Source organism: Oncorhynchus gorbuscha, linkage group LG09, assembly GCF_021184085.1.
Source record: "Oncorhynchus gorbuscha isolate QuinsamMale2020 ecotype Even-year linkage group LG09, OgorEven_v1.0, whole genome shotgun sequence".
NCBI lineage: Eukaryota > Metazoa > Chordata > Actinopteri > Salmoniformes > Salmonidae > Oncorhynchus > Oncorhynchus gorbuscha.
In genome coordinates, this window is record NC_060181.1 from 73,989,332 (window position 1) to 74,013,860 (window position 24,529).

General features: G+C 44.3%; 1 protein-coding gene across 1 annotated transcript in view; it reads left to right on the forward strand.

The window, feature by feature from the left end:
* LOC124044051 (5-hydroxytryptamine receptor 2A-like) overlaps positions 1 to 15,926 on the forward strand; it is a 40,673-nt gene extending 24,747 nt beyond the window's left edge. Inside the window, exon 3 of the mRNA XM_046363406.1 lies at positions 14,540 to 15,926. Within this exon, the coding sequence (XP_046219362.1) occupies positions 14,540 to 15,363 (824 nt within the window). The 3' untranslated portion in view covers positions 15,364 to 15,926. The remainder of the gene's footprint in view (positions 1 to 14,539) is intronic.
* The last annotated feature ends 8,603 nt before the right edge of the window (positions 15,927 to 24,529 follow it).

The window sequence follows — 24,529 nt, forward strand, 5'->3', positions numbered from 1 at the left end:
ATAACAATATATAGTTAAAATACTGTCTGTTTGGGCCTCCTGGGTGGCACAGTGGTTAAGGGCGCTGTACTGCAGCGCCAACTGTGCCACCAGAGACTCTGTCGCAACCGGCCGTGACCGGGAGATCCGTGGGGCGGCGCACAATTGGCCCAGCGTCGTCTGGGTTAGGGAAGGCTTGGTCGGTAGGGATATCCTTGACTCATTGTGCACCAGCGACTCCTGTGGCGGGCCGGGCACAGTTGCCAGGTGCACGGTGTTTCCTCCGATACATTGGTGCGGCTGGCTTCCGGGTTGGATGCACACTGTGTTAAGAAGCAGTGTGGCTTGGTTGGGTTGTGTATCGGAGGACGCATGACTTTCAACCTTCGTCTCTCCCGAGCCCGTACGGGAGTTGTAGTGATGAGACAAGATAGTAGCTACTAAACAATTGGATACCACGAAAAATGGGTCACATTTTTTAAAAAGAAGAAAAAAAAGAACATAATACTGAGATTTTTGGAAATAAATATGTACTTTATTGAACAAAACTAACATGTATTGTGTAACATGAAGTCCTATGAGTGTCATCTGATGACACATGGTGATTCATTTTATCTCTATTTCTGCTTTTTGTGACTCCTCTCTTTGGTTGGAAAATGGCAGTTTTTTTCTGTGACTTGGCGCTGACCTAACATAAATCGGAACTGTCCAGAGTAGTGATGCTAGTCGGGCGGGCAGGTGCTGGCAGAGATCAGTTGAAGAGCCTGCATTTAATTTGACTAGCATTTAAGAGCAGTTGAAGGCCATGGAAGGAGTATTGTATGGCGTTGAAGCTCGTTTGGAGGTTTGTTAACACAGTGTCCAAAGAAGGGCCAGATTGTACAGAATAGTGTCGCCTGCGTAGAGGTGGATCAAAGAATCACCCGCAGCCAGAGCGACATCATTGATATATATAGAGAAAATAGTCGGCCCGAGAATTGAACCCTGTGGCACCCCAATAGAGACTGACAGAGGTCCGGACAACAGGCCCTCCGATTTGACACCCTGAACTCTGTCTGAGAAGTAGTTGGTGAACCAGGCGAGGCAGTCATTAGAGAAACCAAAGCTTTTGAGTCTGCCGATAAGAATTGACAGAGTCGAAAGCCTTGGCCAGGTGGATGAAGACCGCTGCACAGTACTGTCTTTTATCGATAGCGGTTACGATATCGTTTAGGACCTTGAGCGTGGCTGAGGTGCACCCATGTCCAGCTCGGAAACCAGATTGCATAGCGGAGAAGGTATGGTGGGATTCGAAATGGTCTGTTGTTCACTTGGCTTTTGAAGATTTTAGAAAGGCAGGGCAGGATGGGGGGGGGGGGCGAAATTTGCTGCAGAGGTGTTGGTTGGGATTGGGGTAGCCAGGTGGAAGGCATGGCCAGCCGTAGAGAAATGCTTATTGAAATTCTCAATTATCGTGGCTTAATCAGTGGTGACAGTGTTTCCTATTCTCAGTGCAGTGGGCAGCTGGGAGGAGGTAATCTTACTCTCCATGGACTTTACAGTGTCTCAAAACCTTTTGGAATTAGTGCTGCAAGATGTTAATTTCTGTTTGAAAATTCTAGAATTTGCTTTCCTAACTGACTATGTGCATTGGTTTCTGACTTCCCTGAAAAGTTGCATATCACGGGGACTATTCGAAGCTAGTGCAGTACGCCACAGGATGTTTTTTGTGCTGGTCAAATGGGCAGTCAAGTCTGGAGTGAACCAATGGCTGTATCTGTTCTTAAATCAACATTTTTTGAAAGGGGGATGCTTATTTTAGATGGTGAGGAAAGCACTTTTAAATAACAACAACAAAATAGCATCATGAGGAAAATGATATATTGAAGCAACATCTCAAGACATCAGTCAGGAAGTTAATGCTAGGTCGCAAATGGGTCTTCCAAATGGACAATGACCCCAAGCATACTACCACAGTTGTGGCAAAATGGCTTAAGGACAACAAAGTCAAGGTATTGGAGTGGCCATCACAAAGCCCTGACCTCAATCTTATAGAACATTTGTGGGCAGAACTGTAAAAGAGTGTTCGAGCAAGAAGGCCTACAAACCTGACTTAATTACACCAGCTCTGTCAGGAGGAATGGGCCAAAATTCACCCAACTTCTTGGGGAAAGCTTGTGGAAGGCTACCCGAAACGTTTGACCCAAGTTAAACAATTTAAAGGCAATGCTACCAAATACTAATTGAGTGTATGTTAACTTCTGACCCACTGGGAATATGATGAAAGAAATAAAAGCTGAAATAAATCACTCTCCACTATTATTCTGACATTTCACAAAATAAAGTGGTGATCCTAACTGACCTAAGACAGGGCTTTTTTACTAGGATTAAATGTCAGAAATTGTGAAAAACTGAGTTTAAATGTATTTGGCTAAGGTGTATGTAAACTTCCGACTTCTACTGTATTTGCTTAACAATGCTGTAGGTCATGTAACTGTCTGTTAAATGCAATATGAGTCGTGGACTTTAATGGACAGAGGTTGCTATCTGGTTTTGTCTTAAAACAAAGGTGTGGTTGAATTTATTCTACTACTGTCTTCTTATTGTTTCGGCCTTTAGGCCTATCACGGTCACAAGGCATATGAATTAACAGCAAACAATGCAATTATCACAACACATACAGTGTAGGTTGTCATGGATTTTTTTTGTTACCCATGCTGTCATGCAGGTGAATGAGGACCCAAAAGCGACTTGGCGAAAACAGAGTTTTTAATCCAGTAAGAAACTTTACAAAACAAAAAGCATAATACTACTCGTAAAGACGAGAACAGACTGGAGACTTGATCGAGAACTGCAGGTTGCCTCGGGAAGGCACTTGAACCTAGCAGACTCAGACACCTGCTCACCACGCAGCATCTGAGGGAAACACGACACGACAGGGCAAAACATAGACACAGCACGGTGAATTATAGATGAGGATCCGACAGGGGCAGGAACGGAAAACAAGGAGAGAAATAGGGACTCTAATCAGGGAAAAGGATCGGGAACAGGTGTGGGAAGACTAAATGATTGATTAGGGGAATAGGAACAGCTGGGAGCAGGAACGGAACGATAGAGAGAAGAGAGAGCGAGAGAGTGAGAGAGGGAGGGGAGAGAGAGGGATAGAAAGAGGGAAAGAACCTAATAAGACCAGCAGAGGAAACGAATAGAAGGGGAAGCACAGGGACAAGACATGATAATTAATGACAAAACATGACAGTACCCCCACTCACCGAGCGCCTCCTGGCGCACTCGAGGAGGAACCCTGGCGGCAACGGAGGAAATCATCAATAGCGAACGGTCCAGCACGTCCCGAGACGGAACCCAACTCCTCTCCTCAGGACCGTAACCCTCCCAATCCACTAAGTATTGGTGACCCCGTCCCCGAGAACGCATGTCCATGATCTTACGTACCTTGTAAATAGGTGCGCTCTCGACAAGGACGGGAGGGGGAGGGAAGACGAACGGGGTGCGAAGAAAGGGCTTGACACAGGAGACATGGAAGACAGGATGGACGCGACGAAGATGTCGCGGAAGAAGCAGTCGCACAGCGACAGGATTGACGACCTGGGAGACACGGAACGGACCAATGAACCGCGGAGTCAACTTACGAGAAGCTGTCGTAAGAGGAAGGTTGCGAGTGGAAAGCCACACTCTCTGGCCGCAACAATACCTTGGACTCTTAATCCTGCGTTTATTGGCGGCTCTCACAGTCTGTGCCCTGTAGCGGCAAAGTGCAGACCTCACCCTCCTCCAGGTGCGCTCACAACGTTGGACAAACGCTTGAGCGGAGGGAACGCTGGACTCGGCAAGCTGGGATGAGAACAGAGGAGGCTGGTAACCCAGACTACTCTGAAACGGAGATAACCCGGTAGCAGACGAAGGAAGCGAGTTGTGAGCGTATTCTGCCCAGGGGAGCTGTTCTGCCCAAGACGCAGGGTTTCTGAAAGAAAGGCTGCGTAGTATGCGACCAATCGTCTGATTGGCCCTCTCTGCTTGACCGTTAGACTGGGGATGAAACCCGGAAGAGAGACTGACGGACGCACCAATCAAACGACAGAACTCCCTCCAAAACTGTGACGTGAATTGCGGGCCTCTGTCTGAAACGGCGTCTAACGGGAGGCCATGAATTCTGAACACATTCTCGATAATGATTTGTGCCGTCTCCTTAGCGGAAGGAAGTTTAGCGAGGGGAATGAAATGTGCCGCCTTAGAGAACCTATCGACAACCGTAAGAATCACAGTCTTCCCCGCAGACAAAGGCAGGGTCGGATCCTTCTGTCATGCAGGTGAATGAGGACCCAAAAGCGACTTGGCGAAAACAGAGTTTTTAATCCAGTAAGAAACTTTACAAAACAAAAAGCATAATACTACTCGTAAAGACGAGAACAGACTGGAGACTTGATCGAGAACTGCAGGTTGCCTCGGGAAGGCACTTGAACCTAGCAGACTCAGACACCTGCTCACCACGCAGCATCTGAGGGAAACACGACACGACAGGGCAAAACATAGACACAGCACGGTGAATTATAGATGAGGATCCGACGGGGCAGGAACGGAAAACAAGGAGAGAAATAGGGACTCTAATCAGGGAAAAGGATCGGGAACAGGTGTGGGAAGACTAAATGATTGATTAGGGGAATAGGAACAGCTGGGAGCAGGAACGGAACGATAGAGAGAAGAGAGAGCGAGAGAGTGAGAGAGGGAGGGGGAGAGAGAGGGATAGAAAGAGGGAAAGAACCTAATAAGACCAGCAGAGGGAAACGAATAGAAGGGGAAGCACAGGGACAAGACATGATAATTAATGACAAAACATGACACATGCACCGCTACTGAAATCAAGCAGACTACAACAGATGATGAACTTCAATTTGCTTGGGATATTAGATCCATGTGTATCCAGGTTTCAGTGGTGTAACGAATGATACAACATATTCTGGACATTCCTCGCAAAAGTGTAGTTGCATCGCATGCACTATCACAACAGCTGTTGTCATTTGACTATCAAATCCCAAAAATTCCTTCCTGGATCAGATTATAATGTGTGGTGAAGCACCACAGTGTAATTAAACAGCTCAACAACAAATGCACATCCAACAAGTATTATTCATAATTATTGAAGGACCATGTTAATGTCAGTATTGATTTAGGTTTTAAGTATCAGGTGACTCTTTCGGCTAGAATCATTCGTATTTGTAATCGAATACATTATTTTAGATGTGTGTGCCCATGAAAACTTTTTTCTCTCCTTGCATAATCTCCATTCCATAAATGTTTTATCCTGAACACTCCCCAGTCCTTCATGATTACACGCATACCCATAACATGATGCAGCCACCACTATGCTTGAAAATAGGAAGAGTGGTACTTAGTAATATGTTGTATTGGATTTGCCCCAATTTGTAATGAGTGTTATGCAGGTGAATGAGGACCCAAAAGCGACTTGGCGAAAACAGAGTCTTTATTCCAGTAAAGGAAATAGGCAATACTCCTAGACAAATCAGAGCAGAAAACAAAACATAAAGAACTAATTCCACTCGTAGTGACGAGGACAGACTGGAGACTCGACCATAAACTGTAGGTTGCCTCGGGAAGGCACCGACCGTAGCAGACTCAGACACCTGCTCACACGCAGCATCTGCGGGAAACAAGACACGACAGGGCGAGACAAAGACACAGCACGGCGAACAATATACAAGGATCCGACAGGACAGAAACGGAAAACAAGGGAAGAAATAGGGACTCTAATCAGAGGACAAGATAGGGAACAGGTGTGGAAAGACTAAATGAGTGAGTAGGAGAATGAGGAACAGCTGGAAGCAGGAACGGAACGATAGAGAGAGGAGAGAGAGGGAGGGAGAGAGAGAGGGATAGAAAAAGGGAACGAACCTAATAAGACCAGCAGGGGAAACGAACAGAAGGAAAGCAAAATGACAAGACAATATAAGACAAAACATGACAGTACCCCCCCACTCACCGAGCGCCTCCTGGCGCTCTCGAGGAGGAACACTGGCGGCAACGGAGGAAATCATAGATCACAAACGGTCCAGCACGTCCCGAGAAAGAACCCAACTCCTCTCCTCAGGACCGTAACGGAAAACGATAAAAAGGGAAACTAGGGTACTACTCTAAAAAAAAAAATGAGACACGGGTAGAGAACTGAAAGCTTTAGAGCAAACAGGACCAAACAGGCCAGGAGAGTAACAACTAGGGACAGACTGAGACACAGCAAGGGCAGGAACAAGAACAGGAGAGATGCGGTGGCAGGGAACAGACTGGGACCCAGCAAGACCAGGAGCAGAAGCAGAAAAAAATTACCAGACTTATTCTGCGCGCAGTCCGAACACGCAGCCACGAAACGGCGCGTGTCACGCTCCTGAGTAGGCCACCAAAAGCGCTGGCGAATAGAAGCAAGAGTACCTCGAACGCCGGGATGGCCAGCTAACTTGGCAGAGTGAGCCCACTGAAGAACAGCCAGACGAGTAGAAACAGGAACGAAAAGAAGGTTACTAGGACAAGCGCGCGGCGACGCAGTGTGCGTGAGTGCTTGCTTAACCTGTCTCTCAATTCCCCAGACAGTCAACCCGACAACACGCCCAACAGGAAGGATCCCCTCGGGAACAGTAGAAGCCACAGAAGAACTAAAGAGACGGGATAAAGCATGAGGCTTGGTGTTCTTAGTACCCGGGCAATAAGAAATAACGAACTCGAAACGAGCGAAAAACAACGCCCAACGAGCATGACGCGCATTCAGTCGTTTGGCAGAACGGATGTACTCAAGGTTCCTTTGGTCAGTCCAAACGACAAAAGGAACGGTCGCCCCCTCCAACCACTGTCGCCATTTGCCTAGGGCTAAACGGATGGCGAGCAGTTCACGGTTAGCCACATCATAGTTACGTTCCGACGGTGACAGGCGATGAGAAAAATACGCGCAAGGGTGGACCCCATCGTCAGTATCGGAGCGCTGGGACAGAATGGCTCCCACGCCCACCCCGACGCGTCAACCTCGACAATAAACTGTTTAGTGACGTCAGGTGCAACAAGGATAGGAGCGGATGCAAAACGCTTCTTGAGGAGATCAGAACAACAATCATACGACCGGTGAGGAGGAAGGGAGTTGGTTCTGGACCGACTGAAGACCGTGCGCAGACCATGATATTCCTCCGGCACTCCTGTCAAATCACCAGGTTCCTCCTGTGAAGAGGGAGCAGAACAAACAGGAGAAATAGCAGACATTAAACACTTCACATGACAAGAAACGTTCCAGGAAAGGATAGAATTACTAGACCAATCAAAAGAAGGATTATGACACACAAGCCAGGGATGACCCAAAACAACAGGTGTAAAAGGTGAACAAAAAATCAAAAAGAAATGGTCTCACTATGGTTACCAGATACAGTGAGGGTTAAAGGTAGTGTTTCACATAATATACTGGGGAGAGGACTACCATCCAAGGCAAACATGACCGTGGGCTCCCTAACTGTCTGAGAGGAATGTCATGTTCCCGAGCCCAGGCTTCGTCCATAAAACAGCCCTCCGCCCCAGAGTCTATTAATGCACTGCAGGAAGCTGCCGATCCGGTCCAGCGTAGATGGACCAGTAAGGTAGTACAGGTACTTGACGGAGAGGACCGTCTAGTAGCGCTTATCAGTCGCCCTCCGCTTACTGATGAGCTCTGGCCTTTAACTGGACATGAAATGACAAAATGACCAGCGGAACCGCAATAGAGACAGAGGCGGTTGGTGATTCTCCGTTCCCTCTCCTTAGTCGAAATGCGAATACCCCCAGCTGCATGGGCTCAACACCTGAGTCAGTGGGGAAAGATGGTAGTGTCGGAGAGAGGGGAGACACAGTTAACGCGAGCTCTCTTCTATGAGCTCGGTGACGAAGATCTACCCGTCGTTCAATGCGAATAGCGAGTTCAATCAAAGAATCCACGCTGGATGGAACCTCCCGAGAGAGAATCTCATCCTTAACCTTAGCGTGGAGTCCCTCCAGAAAACGAGCGAGCAACGCCTGCTCGTTCCAGTTACTGGAGGCAGCAAGAGTGCGAAACTCTATAGAGTAATCCGTTATGGATCGATTACCTTGACATAGGGAAGACAGGGACCAGGAAGCTTCTTTCCCAAAAACTGAACGATCAAAAACCCTTATCATCTCCTCTTTAAAGTTCAGATAATTGTTAGTACACTCAGCGCTTGCCTCCCAGATAGCTGTGCCCCACTGCCGAGCCCGACCAGTAAGGAGTGATATGACGTAGGCAATCCGAGCTCTCTCTCTTGAGTATGTGTTGGGTTGGAGAGAGAACACTATATCACACTGGGTGAGAAAGGAGCGGCACTCAGTGGGCTGCCCAGAATAACAAGGTGGGTTATTAACCCTAGGTTCCGGAGGCTCGGAAGACCCGGAAGTAGCTGGTGGCACGAGACGAAGACTCTGATACTGTCCTGAGAGGTCGGAGACCTGAGCGGCCAGGGTCTCAACGGCATGCCAAGCAGCAGACAATTCCTGCTCGTGTCTGCCGAGCATCGCTCCCTGGAACTCGAGAGTAGAGTAGAGAGAATCCATAGTCGCTGGGTCCATTCTTGGTCGGATCCTTCTGTTATGCAGGTGAATGAGGACCCAAAAGCGACTTGGCGAAAACAGAGTCTTTATTCCAGTAAAGGAAATAGGCAATACTCCTAGACAAATCAGAGCAGAAAACAAAACATAAAGAACTAATTCCACTCGTAGTGACGAGGACAGACTGGAGACTCGACCATAAACTGTAGGTTGCCTCGGGAAGGCACCGACCGTAGCAGACTCAGACACCTGCTCACACGCAGCATCTGCGGGAAACAAGACACGACAGGGCGAGACAAAGACACAGCACGGCGAACAATATACAAGGATCCGACAGGACAGAAACGGAAAACAAGGGAAGAAATAGGGACTCTAATCAGAGGACAAGATAGGGAACAGGTGTGGAAAGACTAAATGAGTGAGTAGGAGAATGAGGAACAGCTGGAAGCAGGAACGGAACGATAGAGAGAGGAGAGAGAGGGAGGGAGAGAGAGAGGGATAGAAAAAGGGAACGAACCTAATAAGACCAGCAGGGGGAAACGAACAGAAGGGAAAGCAAAATGACAAGACAATATAAGACAAAACATGACAATGAGGGCAAAAAGTTAATTGCTTTGACAATTTTTTTGCAGAATGACTTTAGTGCCTTGTTTCAAACAGAATGCATGCTTTGGAATAATTTATTCTGTACAGGCTTCGTTATTTTCACTAGTATTAGCATTAGTATTGTAGAATAACTACAATGCTGTTGATCCATCCTAGGTTTTCTCCTATCACAGCCATTAAACTAATTGTATGTGTGGGGTACAGAGATGAGGTAGTCATTCAAAAATCATGTTAAACACTATTATTGCACACAGAGTGAGTCCATGCAACCTTTATGTAACTAGATAAGCAAATGTTGATTTATTTACTTGGTGCATCAGTATCACTTGCCGTGCAGTAGCAGAGAGAGCAGTCTATGACTTGGGTGGCTAGAGTCTGACCATTTTTAGAGGTATAGAGGTCCTGGATGGCAGGTAGCTCGGTCCCAGTGATGTTCTGGGCCATAGTCACTAGCCTATGTAGAGCCTTGCGGTTAGATGCCAAGCATTTGCCATACCAAGTGGTGTTGCAGGCAGGCAATATGCTCTCAAGGGTGCAGGTGTAGAGCTTTTGAGGATCTGAGGGCCCATACCAAATATTTTCCGCCTGCTGAGGGGTAAGAGGCATTGTCATGCCCTCTTCATGACTATTGGTGTGTTTGGAACATTATAGGCCCTTAGTGATGTAGAACACACACTAAACTTCACCCGTTGATATGAGTGCTCGGCGCTCTGTTTCCTGTTGTCCACGATCAGCTCCTTTGCTGAGGGAGAGGTTGTTGTCCTGGCACCACACTGCCAGATTTCTGGCTTCCTCCCTGTGGATGAACAGGGAGTACAAGAGGGGACTAAGCACACACCCTTGAGGGGCCCCTGTTTTGAGGGTCAGCGTGGGGGATGTGTTGTTGCCTAACCTCACCACATGCGGATGTCTAGTCAGGAAGTCCAGGATCCAGTTGCAGAGGGAGGTGGTCAGTTCCAGGGTCCTTAGCTTAATGATGCGCTTGGAGGGCACTATGGTGTTGAACGCTGAGCTGTAGTCAATGACTTGTGTGGCTCCTTTCCAATGGTTCAATACCACCACTAATGATCCAGTCATGCTATGTAGAGACCCAGGCAGGCAGGGAGGGACAATGTCACATAGAACCAGGGAAGCAGAGAGAGACAACACACATTGTTGGGAGAAATGAACTACCGATATGACTCACCATTCCACAGGTTCCTGGTCCCAAGAGGAGCGTTAGAATATGATACACTGCCGCCTGCAAATTAAATAAGATTATGTATGTCACTGCTGCTTATCTACATGTTAGGTCTCATCCCCCTCTCCTCTCGTTTATCTGCACATGGCAGAGAGAGAGAGAAGCTGAAGTGTAGCTGATGTTACACAGAACTGAGATGATGTATGCTGTTAAACAAACCCTGGAACAGTGCTGCTACTGCCCAGCCTATTGCACAAAAATGCTACCACAGAGAGACATCCCTGAAGACCTTACAAAACCCCACACATACACAGAACACACACCTCATACACGCACACCCACCTCACCCTGCCATGACCAAGGAATGTTCCTTTGCCATGACCAGGACTTTATTAATTTTTCATATCAAACAAGAACTTTTGTAAGACTGCCAAGCTCAATTAAAAAATAGTACTATTTGGTCTTTGAAACCAGCAGTTCTTTTCTTTCCTGTTGAATCATTAAGGAGGTTCCTACAGCTTCCTGTATCTCTGTCATGTATTGTGCCTCAATGTTGTTCTGACAGATAGAGACTGAAACCATCCCCCGGGGCTATTTTTCTCCCTTCAGACACACTGAGCTATATTTTCCTCAAACAAAGAAACACGCAATAACAAAAGCCGTAAAAATGTACGTATTGGCATCAGCAGTTCCATGATAATGGAACTGCCAATTAAAGATTTTTTGCAAATATGGAGAAATAATTAGCTGAGCTGTGTTTATTGGAGTAGTAGTAAATTGCTCTCACAGAGCAGAGATACTGACCTAAGGCCAGTTTAACATTTCCTCTTCCTGGGGTTAAGCTCATGTTTTGTGTCTAGTGTGGTCTCCAACCCGGAGCTCTTTGTGTCTGTGGTTCTGGTGTGGACTTGTTAGTGTGGAAACATGGCAGAGATGGTTGAGATGTCTGGATCAGGTATGTGTTCTTTGGTCTGTCTCCAACTGCTGTGCCGGGTGTGCTGCTGCACTGCTCTACAGAAACCACTGAAGACCCAGGGCAACGTGAAGCTAGTCCAAACAACCTGTAATATTAGGGAGGAATGGAGTAAAGACACATGATGGGGGTGGATAGCAACAGAGGAGAAGGAATATAAACAAAGGATTACATGATGAAATGTTGGACTTGAGTCATATGATTGTTTCAGGGTTCTATGGCCATCTGGATAGCAGAAGATTGTCTTGACTATATGTCAACTGCTTCCACATCCCAACCCACACAAGAAGACGTCTCTTGATGCGATTGCTTTTTCAAGTTTGTCTTGGTTCATCTTTTTAACATGCCCTGGATTTCAACAAAGCCAGACCAAAATAATTGATTTACAATCCATACTTAGTTAAGAAAAGATCAACTCGAAGAAAAACTCCACCTTTCTTTCTCCTTTTAGTCTCAATCCCCTTCTGAATAGTGCATTCGGAAAGTATTCAGACCCCTTCCCTTTTTCCACATTTAGTTACGTTACTGCCTTATTCTAAAATGGATTAAATATGTTTTATTTCCTCATCAATCTACACACAATAGCCCATAATAAGCCCAAAGCAAAAATAGGTTTTTAGAATCTTTCGCAAATGTATCATCCTGGAGATATTTCTACAACTTCATTGGAGTCCACTTGTGGTAAATTCAATAGATTAGACATGATTTGGAAAGGCACACACCTGTTTATATAAGGTCCCACAGTTGACAATGCATGTCAGAGCAAAAACCAAGCCATTACTCGTAGGAATTGTCTGTAGAGCTCCAAGACAGGATTGTGTCGAGGCACAGATCTGGGAAAGGGTAGCAAAAGATTTCTGCAGCATTGAAGGTCCCCAAGAACACAGTGGCCTCCATCATTCTTAGATAGAATAAGTTTGGAACCTCCAAGACACTTCCTAGAACTGGCCATCTGGCCAAACTGAGCAATCGGGGGAGAAGGGCCTTGGACAGGGAGGTGACCAAGAACCCGATGGTCACTCTGACAGTCTTTCAGAAGGACAACCATCTCTGCAGCACTCCACCAATCAGACCTTTATGGTAGAGTGCCAGATGTAAGCCACTCCTCAGTAAAAGGCACATGACAGCCCACTTGGAGTTTGAGTGGCCAGCCAGAGCCTGAACTTGAACCCAATCGAACATCTCTGGAGAGACCTGAAAATAGCTGTGCAGCGACGATCCCCAACCAACCTGTCAGAACTTGAGAGGATCTGCAGAGAAGAATGGGAGAAACTCCCCAAGTGTGCCAAGCTTTTTGCATCATACCCAAGAAGACTCTAGGCTGTAATTGTCAGAATGGTGGGTGTAACTGGTGTATGCAGTCAGGCACAGGAGAGCAGAGAATTGGGAGCAATGTAACTTTACTCAGAATAATGAATGGCGCAAGGTAAAACAATAGACTTGCCCAAACATAAAACACACGAACATCAACCTTTACGCACGGGCAAGAAACAGCACCCGCCGAAATAACCAGTCACCAACATACCGAACATGACATAAAACAATCCCGCACAACACCATGGGGGAAACAGAGGGTTAAATACATGAACTATAATTAGGGGAATGAAAAACAGGTGTGTAGAAACAAAGACAAAACAAATGGAAAATGAAAAGTGGATCAGCGATGGCTAGAAGACCGGCGACGCCGACCGCTGAGTGCCGCCCGAACAAGGAGAGGAACCGACTTCGGCTGAAGTCGTGACAGTAATCACTGCCAAAGGTGCTTCAACAAAGTACTGATTAAAGGGTCTGAATAGTTCTGAATAGTTATTTCTAACACATTTGCAAAAAACTGTTTCTGATTTGTCAATATGGGGTATTGTGTGTAGATTGATGAAGGGAAAAAACGATTGAATCCAGTTTAGAATAAGGCTTTAACATAACAAAATGTGGAAAAGGGGAAGGGGTCTGAATATATTTCCAAATGCACTGTATATTTTTAGAGGGGGCCCACTGGACACAGACATAACTTCAACATCTATTCTTGTTGGTTCCAAGTAATTTCATTGAAATTACGTGGAAACAACATTGATTTAACCAGTGTGTGCCAAGTGGGAGGAGATCATCAGGGTGAAGAGAAACGCAGACAAAACATATCTTTTGATTATTTCTGAATTCTGGGTATACAAGCATTTTGATGGATTTTTGTCCTCCTAAATATGACAATAAAATGCTGACTGTGGCCTTGTCAGAAAATCAAATAAAATTGTATTTGTTACATGTGCCAAATACGACGGTGGTAGACTTTACTCTGAAATGCTTGCTTACGAGCCCTTCCTAACGATGCAGAGTTTTTCATATTTATATACATAAATATTAAAAATAGTAACACAAGAGAAATAGAATATACAATAATGAAGCTAGAAACAGGAAGTACTCATCCTTCTTCCAAGCAAAGTCATGAACGTGAAATAAAACAAGGGACTATTTAATTTCTTTCGGATCAGGCTGCGAAGGAATTAACTGGGCCAAAGAAGTTTCACAATGACATGTCCAGGAGTGGAATGTTAATTAACTTTCAATTGACTGATTTCCTCATATGAACTGTAACTCAGTAAAATCTTTGAAACGGTGGCATGTTGTGTTTATATTTTTGTTCAGTATACTTGCAAATGGGAGGTTATAAATCATTGAATATGTTACCCGTGCCTAAAGTGATGGGATCATAATTCCATGTCTATTTTCCTGCTCTGAACCCCAAAATGTCAGTCAGTGTCAGGCCAGTTGCACCTCCTCCCTGAGGGCATTAGGGTCTCTGCATCAAACGGTGTTGCTGTGGGGATGAAAGCCATAGTGAATGGCTCCAGATGTATCTGTCCCTCTCTCTCCCAAATCCAGTTATTGGACGCTAATGATAATAGTGCTGACTGAATCTGTGAGGGGAAATTGCAGGGTTTATATGTCCTGGTGGGCAGACAGTGGCGATATGAGGGCTATTACATTAATAATGCAAGAGGATCCTGCCCTGGTGGCTTGATTTACGGTTGGAATGAGCAACAGGTTGACTATTATTGTTGACTTTCTTTACATTTTGATATTACTGGTACAATCTTGAAGCGCCACAGTGCTCTGGTTTAGGCAGAGACGAGCTGTAGAAAATTACTTTGAAATCTCAAGAAATGGAACACACACAAACACACAAACCTCACACCAAAATAACTTCTCTCTGTGTCTCTCTGTAGGTATCTCCATGCCCATCCCTGTCCTAGGCCTGCGGGACCACACAAAGGTATTTAAAGATGGCAGCTGCCTGCTGACAGATGACAGTTTCGTCCTGGTAGGCTCCTTCGTGGCCTTCTTCGTCCCCCTCACCATCATGGTGGTCACCTACTTCCTCACCATCAGCGCCCTGCAGAATGAGGCTACACTCTGCCTGGACCAGCTTGTGCCCAGGCCCAAGTGGAGTGCCACCCTGACCCTGGGATTTTTCCCACAGTCCTCGCTCTCCTCAGAGAAGCTCTTCTTCAGGCGTTCGCTCAGCCGCGACACGAGAGGGGTGGGAGGAGGGGTTGGCGGGGCTGGGGTGGACCCGCGGTACGGGCGTCGTACCATGCAGTCAATCAGCAATGAGCAGAAGGCCACCAAGGTCCTGGGTGTGGTCTTCTTCTTGTTCGTGGTCATGTGGTGTCCCTTCTTCATCACCAATGTGCTGGCAGTGGTGTGCAACCCCATGAACTGTGACCCGTGGGTGATGGGGGGGCTGCTGAACGTGTTCGTGTGGGTGGGATACCTCTCCTCAGCCGTCAACCCTCTGGTATACACTCTGTTCAACAAAACGTACCGTGCAGCCTTCTCCCGCTACGTATGCTGCCAGTACAGCCCGGAGAGGAAGCCTCTGCAGCTCATGTTGGTTAATACCATCCCTCCACTGGCCTACAACTCCACCCACCTGCCCCTGGAGGAAATGGGGTCCCTCAGGAATGGGGCCCACAGTGGTGGAGGACCAAATCAAACTCAGACAACGACAAGGCACCCAGGGACCAAGATGAGAGCATCAGCTGTGTGAGAGGTTGTGAGCCTGTGAGGACTGAATCTCCCATAATCCTAGTGAGATGTGCTGTGTTTTGATCACGATCTCGCCTTGGGAACGGAGGTTCCTGTGCTGGAATGTGTTCAGTAGCTCTGTGGTGAGACTCATGCCAGAGAGGAATATGTGAAGAGAGAGGGTCCACTCCCGTCAAAATCTGTCCACTCGCGAATACAGTGATAAACTGTAGGAAGCAGGGAGTACAGAGAGAGGAAAAGACACAACCTGCCTCACAAACACTTAAACTAGTTACACCAGAAGAGAACAACTGAGCTAAAGCAAAATGATCAGCAATAGCCAGGGGCCACGAGGGGATACATTTCCCCAAAATGTTCATACACATAGCCTGGATACCAGACTGTTTAGCTAACATTCCACTCATTGTGTGCCAAAGATGTTTCACAATGACACATTAAGGAGTGGATTATTAACTAAACAGACTAGTACCTAAGCTACAGTGGCTTGCGAAAGTATTCACCCCCTTGGCATTCTTCCTATTTTGTTACCTTACAACCTGGAATTTAAAGTCAATACTTTGTAGAGCCACCTTTTGCAGCAATTACAGCTGCAAGTCTCTTTGGGTATGTTTCTATAAGCTTGGCACATCTAGCCACTGGGATTTTTGCCCATTGTTCAAGGCAAAACTGCTCCTGCTCCTTCAAGTTGGATGGGTTCCACTGGTGTACAGCTATCTTTAAGTCATACCGCAGATTCTCAATTGGAATTAGGTCTGGGCTTTGACTAGGCCATTCCAAGACATTTAAATGTTTCCCCTTAAACCAGGAGACACCTGAAACCCCACCTCTTTAAGGAATACCTAGGATAGGTTAAGTAATCCCTCTCACCCCACCCCCCCTAAGTTTTAGATGCACTATTGTTAAGTGACTGTCCCACTGGATGTCATAAGGTGAATGCACCAATTTGTAAGTCGCTCTGGATAAGAGCGTCTGCTAAATGACTTAAATGTAATGTAATGTAATGTAAATGTTGCTTTAGCAGTATGCTTAGGGTCATTGTCCTGCTGGAAAGTGAATCTCTGTTCCAGTCTCAAATCTCTTGAAGACTGAAACAGTTTTCCCTCAATAATTTCCCTGTATTTAGCGCCATCATTCCTTCAATTCTGACCAGTTTCCCAGTCCCTGCCGATGAAAAACATACCTACAGCATGATGCTGCCACCACTATGCTTCACTTTGGGGATGGTATTCTCGGGGTGATGAGAGGTGTTGGGTTTGTGCCAGACATAGCGTTTTCCTTGATGACCAAAAAGCTCAATTTTAGTCTCATCTAAGCTGAGTACCTTCTTCCATATGTTTGGGGAGTCTCCCACATGCCTTTTGGCGAACACCAAATGTGTCTGCTTATTCTTTTCTTTAAGCAATGGCTTTTTTCTGGTCACACGTCCATAAAGCCTAGCTCTATGGAGTGTATGGCTTAAAGTGGTCCTATGGACAGATACTCCAATCTCCGCTGTGGAGCCTTCCAGTTCCTTCAGGGATATCTTTGGTCTCTTTATTGCCTCTCTGATTAATGCCCTCCTTGCCTGGTCCATGAGTTTTGGTGGGCGGCCCTCTCTTGGCAGGTTTGTTGTGGTGCCATATTCTTTCCATTTTTTAATAATGGATTTAATGGTGCTCTGTGAGATGTTCAAAGTTTCATATGTTTTTTTATAACCCAACCCTGATCTGTGCTTCTCCACAACTTCGTCCCTGACATGTTTGGAGAGCTCCTTGGTCTTCATGGTGCTGCTTGCTTGGTGGTGCCCTTTGCCTAGTGGTGTTGCAGATTCTGGGGACTTTCAGAAAAGGTGGAAGTATACTCAGATCATGTGCCACTTAGATTGCACACATGTGGACTTTATTTAACTAATGATGTGACTTCTGAAGGTAATTGGTTGCACCAGATCTTATTTACGGGTTTTAAAGCAAAGGTGGTGAATACATATACACGCACCACTTTTCCGATAAATTGTTGTTTTTTAAATTTCACTACACCAATTTGGACTATTTTGTGTATGTCCATTACATGAAATCCAAATAAATAAAATAAAATAAATAAAAATCCATTTAAATTCCAGGTTGTAATGCAACAAAATAGGAAAAATGTCAAGGGGGTGAATACGTTTGTAAGGAGCTGTTGCATACACCATATACAAATATATATTTGTGTAAATACATTGTGCCAATCCGTAAATAAATGTGTGTATTTTTGTTGTCGTTACCCGAAGATACAGAGATAATTTTTGTATTTTCTTGTGTTTCCTTCATGCAGTATAAAGATACAGAAATGTGTATACGTGGGATGTAGGCTTATGAAGATGTACACTACCATTCAAAAGTTTGGTGTCACTTCAAAATGTCCTTGTTTTTGAAAGAAAAGCTAACTTTTTGTCCATTAAAATAACATCAAATTGATCAGAAATACAGTGTAGACATTGTTAACGTTGTAAATGACTATTGTAGCTGGAAATGGCAGATGTTTTATGTAATATCTACATAGGTGTACAGAGGCCCATTATCAGCAACCATCACTCCTGTGTTCCAATGACACGTTGTGTTGGCTAATCCAAGTCTATCATTTTAAAAGGCTAATTGATCATTGGAAAACCCTTTTGCAATTATGTTAGCACATCTGAAAACGGTTGTTCTGATTAAAGAAGCAATAAAACTGGTCATCTTTAGACCAGTTGAGTATGTGTAGCATCAGCATTTGTGGGTTTGATTACAGGCTCAAAATGGCCAGAAACAAAGATCTTTCTTCTGTAACTTGTCAGTCTATTCTTGTTCTGAGAAATGGCTATTCCCTGTGAGAAATTGCCAAGAAACTGAAGATCTCGTACAACGCTGTGTACTACTCCCTTCACAGAACCTCGCAAACGGGCTCTAACCAGAATAGAAAGAGGAGTGAGGAGCCCCGGTGCACAACTAAGCATTAGAGTGTCTTTGCAACTCTGCCTAGAAGGCCAGCATCCCGGAGTCACCTATTCACTTTGTTTCTGGTCATTTTGAGCCTGTAATCGAACCCACAAATGCTGATCTCCAGGTACTCAACTCGTCTAAAGATGGACAGTTTTATTGCTTCTTTAATCAGAACAATCGTTTTCAGATGTGCTAACATAATTGCAAAGGGGTTTTCAATTATCAATTAGCCTTTTAAAATGATAGACTTGGATTAGCTAACCCAATTTGCTAACACAATGTGTCATTGGAACACAGGAGTGATGGTTGCTCATAATGGGCCTCTGTGCGCCTATATAGATATTCCATAACAAAATCAGCCGTTTCCAGCTACAATAGTCATTTACAATGTTAACAATGTCTGCACTGTATTTCTGATCAATTTGATGTTATTTTAATGGACAAAAGGTTATCTTTTCTTTAAAAAACAAGGACATTTCTAAGTGACACCAAACTTTTGAATGGTAGTGTATATGTTGACAGATTCCTAGTCATAGTTCAGGGGGCTAAAGGACCTTCCTTTTAAAGGTGTGGGACTCATTTGCACTAAGAGTTGTTGTACCTATGGTTGATGTGATCTGTTATAACCCCTCCCTCTTTTTCATAGGGAACCCACCATCGCCACTCTACAACCAGTTCCTCTGATCTCAACCCTACTCAAGCATTGAACTGATGCTTCTTTTTGAAACATAGACAATGTTGATGTTGCCTGGGTGACCACTTTAACTCAGAAGGAGAGAGTTCTGTGTATTTTATGGAGTCATTTTTTTTCTTGACCCAAATGAGAATTTTTTTTTTTTTTCCGATTAAAGTTAAATAGAAATGTAAGCCTTTATGAGTGTGTGGGGGTCATTTTAGTGTGTACGTCTGACAGGTCAAAGCAGACCTGTTTAAAAAAAACTGCAGACCAAGGAGAAGCAAAGTGTCTAAGTGTGTGGGCAATGTTCATTTTTGTCACGTAAAAATGAACATCTCTTTTAGGAGTTTTATCCCCCAAATCTCAGGGGATAAAACTTGTTATTCAATAACACTTATGCACGCACACTCAAGCAGATGTGTACATACACACACACACACCCAACACACCAATTGCTTGTCATGTTTGAGTACTTGTTTGGGTGCATGTCTGATCAAGAATATGAGATAATGATGATGATAATCATTCATGTATGAGAATCATATCCATGAAGGTAGTGTGTGGGGATGGGAAATGCCAGTCCCCGATGGCTGATATGTATTAGAATTAGTGAAGTGCCACACACACATACACCATTCACTGTCATCATTACCCATCTCTAAACCCACCTTTCATGCTCCCCAATCCCTCTTTATTGAAATGACCCAACTTCCACTAAATGATTCGCTAAGGCCATCAGCCCTGAACATTATAACTTCTTCACCATTTAAAATCATACTTTGGTGATCCATCAACAGACATAGAAATGGGTAATTAGCCAGGAAGAGAAAAGCAAATGTCATGGGATCATGAGGATATTCTCACAGGGAAATAAGAAAAAAGCCCAATTAAAACAAGTTGAAGCCTAACATAACTACATAACATATACATGAAAAACAACAAAGGCAATTCCCAGCCTGGAGACAGGGGCCAGATGGTCCTTCCTGTCTTACATCATGACATGGCCACCTAAGGTAATGTTAAGAGGAGCAAAAGAAGGGGGTACAGGGGTTTAATTTAAGTCTCATTAATTCAATTATTATTTGGGAATTCCTTCAGTAGCTGGGTGGGGAGAAGGATGGATTAATTAGAAATGTGAGGAGAGAGGGAAGGAGAGAGGAGAAAGGGTATAGTAGGCTCATATTCCAGTCTCCATGGTTTCTTTTAGGGACTGAGCTTGTGTCAGTCTAGAGTGGTACTGATTAAGAATGGGGAGAAAGGAGCGTAAGAGACCTAGAGCAACTGAAAACAGGAAAACAAGACAGTCAGTGGGATGGAGGGAAGAATGAGAGAGAGAGAGAGTGAGAGATGCTGTCAGAGTGCTGGCTACTGTGACGCTAGTGTCAATCACAATGGTGGACAGGTGATGGGTTTTTAACCAGGCTGTTTATCCTTTACTTCAATAAGCCTTTGAAAACGTTCTCACAGATACTGTTTCTATCAAGGGCTTTAATCTCTAATTCATCTCATTCAAGCTGTTTTTCTGTTTTTTTTGTTGTTGTGTATTTGGCTTGGATTTTCACAACAGCAGAGCAGTTTAATCGATTCCTTTTAATCTTTCGCCATAAGACAAATGAAAAAGAAAGTCATATTGAAGGGCTTGGAGTAGGTATTAATATCAGTATGGATTTTATGATTAAAAAATATCAATATGCCTTTTAATACACCTCAATGGGCAATGTTCGATCTCAGCAATGAGATATAACTGAAAAACAGAGTGGAATTTGAAACAGCTTAGACAACCAAAACAATTCAGACCAAATTCATAGTTGTGCCATTTACAGTATTGGTAGGAATTTCAGTCACTTGGTATTCTCCATATCCACTTCGCACATGACACATGTGAGTTCCACGGCTGTCATAATAAGAACAATTCCCGACTTCACTCTCTGGCCTATGGCAGTCATCGACCGGCAGTCCTACATCATGAGGTGGAATGTGGTGGTATTTGATTATGAGGCACACGGTACATCTCAATGTGGCAACAACCAATGAAGTCATTGTTAGCAGTGGGCAGTTTGATTGTTTGGTTACATCTTCGAGGGAGTGCGTGCGAGTTAGCAGACACATATAACTCGGGACACACACACACACACACGTGCACGCACTCACACATAAACCACAATCCATTTATGAGGTCATTGGCATCTTTGTCAGGTAGATAATTTAACACAAACCTTTCATCAGGATATGTGTTTCACTCTGTCTTCAGTGCTCAACAGTTAGAAGAGGGGCATCACCTTGTCCACACATGGTACAAAGACAAGGAAAACAGTTAGAAGAGGGGCATCACCTTGTCCACACATGGTTCAAAGACAAGGAAAACAGTTAGAAGAGGGGCATCACCTTGTCCACACATGGTTCAAAGACAAGGAAAACAGTTAGAAGAGGGGCATCACTTTGTCCACACACGGTTCAAAGACAAGGAAAACAGTTAGAAGAGGGGCATCACCTTGTCCACACATGGTTCAAAGACAAGGAAAACAGTTAGAAGAGGGGCATCACCTTGTCCACACATGGTACAAAGACAAGGAAAACAGTTAGAAGAGGGGCATCACCTTGTCCACACATGGTTCAAAGACAAGGAAAACAGTTAGAAGAGGGGCATCACTTTGTCCACACACGGTTCAAAGACAAGGAAAACAGTAAAGATTTACTCTCGGCCCATATTGGTCCATCAAAGGCTACACCAACTGAACCAAACAGACACCACAACCACTGAGTGGCGAGTCCTAATGTCACCTGCATACTAGGTTTGGTTTTCTCCTAGCAGTACTCAGCTAGGCAAAGTGAACATCTGTGCCCCGTATACTCCCTTAAAAAGACCTTTGCTTGAAAAACGAGAATAAATAGGCAATAGTACTGTTTGTCCCTCTTGAGATGCCGAAGCCAGTATACACTTCCTCAAATTAGTCTGTATTAATCGAAGATAACTCAAGAAATCTGTGATTCACATGTTTTTTTCAGAGTTCTTAAATCACACAAATTTACATGAACTATACTGAATAAAAATATAAATGCAACATGCAACAATTTCAGAGATTTTACTAAGTTACAGTTCATATAAGGAAATCAGTACATTTAAATAATACATTTAGGCCCTAATGTAACAGTTTTCTTCCTGGGAAGGAGAGGAGGACCAAAATGCAGCGTGGTTATTTATAAACATCTTTAATGAAAGATGAAAACATGACCACTATACAAAATAAGAAAACGTGGAAAAACCGAAACAGTCCAAACTGGTGCAAAACACAGAGACAGGAACAACCACCCACAAGATACCTAAAGAATATGGCTGGATATGGCTTGGATGCAGCTTATGGTAGGGAAATGAACATTCAATTCTAAGGCAACAACTCTGGTGGACATTCCTGCAGTCAGCATGCCAATTGCACACTCCCTCAAAACATGAGACATCTGTGGCATTGTGTTGTTGATATGCCACACCTGTCAGGTGGATGGATTGTCTTGGCAAATGAGAAATTCTCACTAAGAGGGATGTAAACAAATTTGTGAAAAGAAAAGTTTTTAAAAAGTGTGTGCAAAGCTGTCATTAAGGCAATGGTTGGCTACATTGAAGAATATAAAATATAAAATATATTTTGATTTGTTTAACACTTTTTTTTTACTATATGATTCCATATGTGTTATTTCATAGTTTTGATGACTTCACTATTATTCTACAATGTAGAAAATAGTAAAAAATACAGAAAAACCCATGAATGAGTAGGTGTGTCCAAACATTTGACTGGTACTGCATTCGGAAAATGTCAGACCCCTTGACTTTTTCAACATTTTGTTATGTTACAGCCTTTTTCTAAAATGTATGAAATAGTTTTTTCCCCCTCATCAATCTACACACTATCCATAACGACAAAGAAAACAGGTTTCTAGAAATGTCTGCAAAAGTATTTCAAAAAACAACGGAAATACCACATTTACGTAAGTATTCAGACCCTTTACTCAATACTTTCACTCTTTACTCAGAACTTCAGTGAGTGTAATGCTTGCTGTTCATTTGTATTGTTTATTTCACTTTTGTATATGATCTACTTCACTTGCTTTGGCAATGTTAACATATGTTTCCCATGCCAATAAAGCCTCTTCAATTGAACTTTGTTGAAGCACCTTTAGCAGCGATTACAGCCTCGAGTCTTCTTGGGTATAACGCTACAAGATTGGCACACCTGTATTTGGGGAGCTTCTCCCATTCTTCTTTGCAGATCCTCTCAAGCTCTGTCAGGTTGGATGGGGAGCATCGCTGCATAGCTATTTTCAGGTCTCTCCAGAGATGTTCGATCGGGTTCAAGTCCAGCATTTGGCTGAGCCACTCAAGGACATTCAGAGACTTGTTCCGAAGCCACCCCTGCATTGTCTTGGCTGTGTGCTTAGTGTCGTTGTCCTGTTGGAAAGTGAACCTTCGCCACAGTCTGAGGTCCTGAGTGCTCTAGAGCAGGTTTTCATCAAGGATCTCTCTGTACTTTTCTCCATTCATCGTTCCCTTGATCCTGACTAGTCTCCCGGTCCCCACAGCATGATGCTGCCACCACAATGCTTCACCGTAGGGTTGGTGCCAGGTTTCCCCCAGATGTGACGCTTGGCATTCAGGTCAAAGAGTTCAATCTTGGTTTCATCAGACCAGAGAATCTTGTTTCTCATGGTCTGACAGTCCTTTAGGTGCCTTTTGGCAAATTCCAAGCGGGCTGTCATGTGCCTTTTACTGAGGAGTGGCTTCTGTCTGGCAACTCTACCATAAAGGCCTGATTGGTGGAGTGCTCCAGCGATGGTTGTCTTTTTGGAAGGTTCTCCCACCTACAGAGGAACTTTGGAGCTCTGTCAGAGTGACCATCGGGTTCTTTGTCGCCTCCCTGATCAAGGCCCTTCTCCTCTGATTGCTCAGTTTGGCCGGGCGGCCAGCTCTAGGAAGAGTGTTGGTGGTTCCAAACTTCTTCCATTTAAGAATTATGTGGGCAACTGTGTTCTTGGCCACCTTCAATGCTGCTGAAATTTTTTGGTACACTTCCACAGATCTCAACACAAACCTGTCTCGGAGCTCATCAGACAATTCCTTCGACCTCATGTCTTGGTTTTCGCTCTGAATTGCACTGTCAGTTGTGGGACCTTACATAGAAAGGTGTATGCCTTTACAAATCATGTCTAAGCAATTGAATTCACCACAGGTGGATTTTAGTTGTAGAAACATCTCAAGGATGATCAATGGAAACAGGATGGACCTGAGCTCAATTTCGAGTCTCATTGCAAAGGGTCTGAAAGGGTCTAAAAACCTGTTTTCACTTTGTCATTATGGGGTATTGTTTGTAGATTGATGAGGGAAAACAATCATTTAGAATAAGGCTATAACATAACAAAATGTGGAAAAAGTCCAGGGGTCTGAATACTTTAACCAAATGCACTGTATAATTATCATAATTGTTTTATTATATGGGGGATTGGAAATAATGCAGACAATTACATTGATGGAAACTACAATCTATCTGCAATATTAAATCTGA